Below are 3,612 nucleotides of genomic sequence, written 5' to 3'. Positions count from 1 at the left end.
TCCCAGCTCCTCTCCGGGCTGAAGAGTTTTATGTTGCCTCGGTTTCCCTCAGGAGTTCCCCTCGCTCTTCGAGCCGCTCAGCTGTGGCTGGACACTCACCGCCCAGGCCCAGGGGTACGAAAGCACTGGGAAGAGGGTCATGATAAACAATGCCTGGTGCTGCGATGCAGCCACCTCTGGGGTGGGACAGCCGGGGACAGCCGCACAGCAATGCCACGTGGCTCGCCCGGCTCTGAGATGCAGCCACCTCTGAAGTATCATGGTTAGGAGGGGGCGGGGAGCCAGAACTCCTGGGTTCTGTCCCTGGCTCTGGGAGGGGAGTGGAGGCTAGTGGGTTAGAGTGGGAGCAGGGGGAGGGGAGCTGGGAGCCAGGACTCCTGGGTCCAATTCAGTAACTACGACGACAGGCTCATGACTTTAAAAACCACGTTTAATGTCCAATAACAAAGAGACACCGAAGCAAACGGAGCAATAAATAAGGCGGGGTGGGGCAGAGGGGAGAGGCAGCAGTGCCGGGGGCAGCGGGGGGAGCCGGGCTGGGCGTGGCTGGAGGTGACGGCGCCCCCGAGCGCTGCCGTGGTCCGGCCGCGGCCGGCTGGTCAGGTGCGGCAGCAGAAGCCACAGCCCTGGTTGCGGCAGCACTTGCAGCAGTAGGTGCAGATGGGGAAGTGGCTGTTGTGGCGCTTGGCTCTCTGGAGCAGGGCCTGCGGGGGGAGAACAGGGTCAGGACTCCTGGGTTCAATCTCCGGCGAGGGGGGGGGGTCTAGGGATTAGCGCGGGGGGGCTGGGAGCCAGGACTCTTGGGTTGTCTCTGCGGCTCTGGGACGGGAGTGGGGTCTAGTGGTTGGGGGGGGGGCTGGGAGCCAGGACTCTTGGGTTGTCTCTGCGGCTCTGGGAGGGGAGTGGGGTCTAGTGGTTAGAGGGGGGGCTGGGAGCCAGGACTCCTGGGTTTCTAGCCCCAGGCCTGCCACAAGGGAAGTGCGTTGGCTCATTAATAGCCCTAGGGTCTGGCATTTAGCTAGCCCAGAACCATCCCGGAGGGCTGTAGGCTCAGGGACTGCGCCCCTGGTACTGCAGCCTTCGGGGCCAGCCCCCTGCAGCACAGTGCCCCCTAGTGCCATGCTGGGGCATCGGGACCAGCTCTGCCTGCCAGGGGAGAGTCCCCATCCCACCCCCTGCAGCACAGCGCCCCCTAGTGCCACGCTGGGGCATCGGGACCAGCTCTGCCTGCCAGGGGAGAGTCCCCATCCCACCCCCTGCAGCACAGCGCCCCCTAGTGCCACGCTGGGGCATCGGGACCAGCCCTGGCTGCCAGGGGAGAATCCCCATCCCACCCCCTGCAGCACATTGCCCCCCCCCCCCCATCCAGTTCTTACCTGCAGACCCTGAGTTTCTTCTTTGGTTTCCATTTGTTGCGTTAACAAACCAGCAGCATTTGCTGTCTGCAGAGACAGAGAGAAGACAGACCTGAGCTTTATGCTAGGTGCAGTGGGTTAGAGCAGGGAGGGCTGGGAGCTGGGACACCTGGTTTTATCCCTGGCTCTGGGAGGGGAGTGGGGTCTAGTGGTTAGAGGGGGAGGGGGCTGGGAATCAGGACTCCAGGATTCAATCCTCAGTTCTTCCTCTAATTTGCTACACATATTTCTGCAACTCAGGACATGTACGTTGCATTGTGGTATATGCAATTTAATGCCACAGATTCAGAACATAAACCTATCGGAAAGGCTGGCAAAAAGTAGCAAATCAGTTTTTTTAAAAAGTTTTCCTTCAATAGACAGTGGGAAAATATTCCTAGTCACATTTTGTTCCCCTTGTATAGCTCACCAGTCTTTACCCCGCTAAGAACATTGAGTTTATTCCAGAAAAAAGACATTCATATTGTGAAAACAGGTGATTTGGGTTAAAAAAATCAATCTGAACTATTTGTGGTGCAAAAGAAATGGCCGTTTCCCCTTCCACAAACCTGTCTGCGATTCCAGACCCTGGGCACAGGTCCAGGGACTGGAATAACGTGCATGGGTGTGTGTGTGTGAGAGAGAGAGATTAATCCTAAAGAAAGTCAGTGCTGGGTAACGCCCCGAGCTGGGAGTCCAGATGCCTTGGTTCTGTTCCCAGCTCTGTAGCCAAGAGCCCATGGGACCTTGAGCCAGTTACCTTGTGGCTCTGTGCCTCGGTTTCCCCATGCCTGGAAAAAGGGGCTGATAATCCTGCCTGGCACAACGGGGCCCTGATCTCAGCTGGGGCAGAGACTGTCTCCCGCTGTGTCTGGGCAGCACCCGGCACAACAGGGCCCTGATCCCAGCTGGGACGTCTCGGTACAACCATCATACAAAAAAAAAAAAAAAAAGAAAGAAAAAGTCTGGGAAGCGTTTACCTGGCCCTGGAAGCAGCAGGAGTTTTTAGCAGTGATGACGAGGATGAGAATCACGCAGACGACTTGAAGCTTCATCATGATGTTTCTCTGCCTTGTATTTTTCAGTCTCCTTTTCCCCGCTCCCCTGGTGTATCTCCGAAGGGCTGAGCTGGTCACTGACTTCGGTCCCTGAACCAGAGCTGTGTTTATAGCCCAGCCATCCCCACCCCGGTCCCGAAACAGCCAATCCCCCGCGTGCCAAGAAAGGACAGGTGAGGAGAGGGAAACCGTAAACAGCCAGTCAATAAGGTTATCGCAGCTGGGCTAAAAATTCCAACGAACCATTGGCCGGCTCCCCAGCCGGTGTCATGGGCCATGACACCACTGGAGCCCATGGGGCCAGATCCCAGCTGGTGTCGATCAGCCGTGTGACGTTAATTCTCGCAGGCCTTTGACTTGAATCCCTCCTGGCATTTGTCCCAATGAGATTTCCAAACATTTACAGTAAGTTTCACGGTTGGGGTGTCTGTCCCCACAACCCCGCGGAGATCGGAGCGAGGCTGGGACAGGAATGAACTCAGCTTTTCTTGTAAATCTCTCAAGTTTAGCAACTTTTCTCCCGGCCACAAGATGATCCAGGCATCAAATGAGGGATTGAGCCGGTCCACTAATTAGGTCGTAGCATTTCAAAGGGGGAAAATGAACTCTTTATTCTGTTTTCCATCACAGCACTCATGACGAATGGGCACCAGTCGATCGATCCTAATCACCCATCATCCCAGAATTTGAACATAACCTGGATGAGCTAGGCACACACCCCTAGCTCTCTCTCTTTTCTCTCTCTTCCCAAACTCACCTTGATCGATTTCACTCTGGTAATTTTAAATGGGGATTCGTATTAGCTAGATGAGCAGCCACGCCTTATTGTTTTCAATGCTGCTAAGACATCAGCCTGAGTGGCTATCATGTGGCAAGGAGTTCCGCAGGTTAATGGCACGTTGGATGGAAAAAGCATCGGGTTAGACCCATTTTAAACGGGCAAGATTGGGGCTACAGTTCTTCAAAGTGGGGTATTTTGATTCCAGGCAAGTGCTAAATGGGGAATCTTCACTCAGTCTCAATTATCAAACTAGTGATGTCACTAGTGATTTCCACAGGAGAGTTTCTCTGACATGCTGCCACTTCCCACTGACATTCAGAGGCACCCCCCCCCCCGCAAAACGCAGCCATAAAAAAGGGTGAGACCGTGTATAGCAGGG

The 3,612-nt window shown here is 55.3% G+C and overlaps 1 protein-coding gene across 1 annotated transcript; it reads right to left on the bottom strand.

Moving 5' to 3' along the window:
- Nucleotides 1-412: 412 nt before the first annotated feature.
- Nucleotides 413-2,545, bottom strand: HAMP (hepcidin antimicrobial peptide). Its single transcript, XM_054010701.1, has 3 exons — nucleotides 2,375-2,545; nucleotides 1,377-1,442; nucleotides 413-704 (listed from the first exon to the last, which is right to left on the bottom strand). Exons 1-3 carry the CDS (start codon nucleotides 2,450-2,452, stop codon nucleotides 600-602), a joined length of 249 nt encoding a protein of 82 aa, XP_053866676.1. The 5' UTR covers nucleotides 2,453-2,545; the 3' UTR covers nucleotides 413-599.
- Nucleotides 2,546-3,612: the final 1,067 nt, after the last annotated feature.

This window comes from Malaclemys terrapin, chromosome 21, assembly GCF_027887155.1.
Source record: "Malaclemys terrapin pileata isolate rMalTer1 chromosome 21, rMalTer1.hap1, whole genome shotgun sequence".
NCBI lineage: Eukaryota > Metazoa > Chordata > Testudines > Emydidae > Malaclemys > Malaclemys terrapin.
This window is presented reverse-complemented; position numbering and strand designations above follow the sequence as displayed.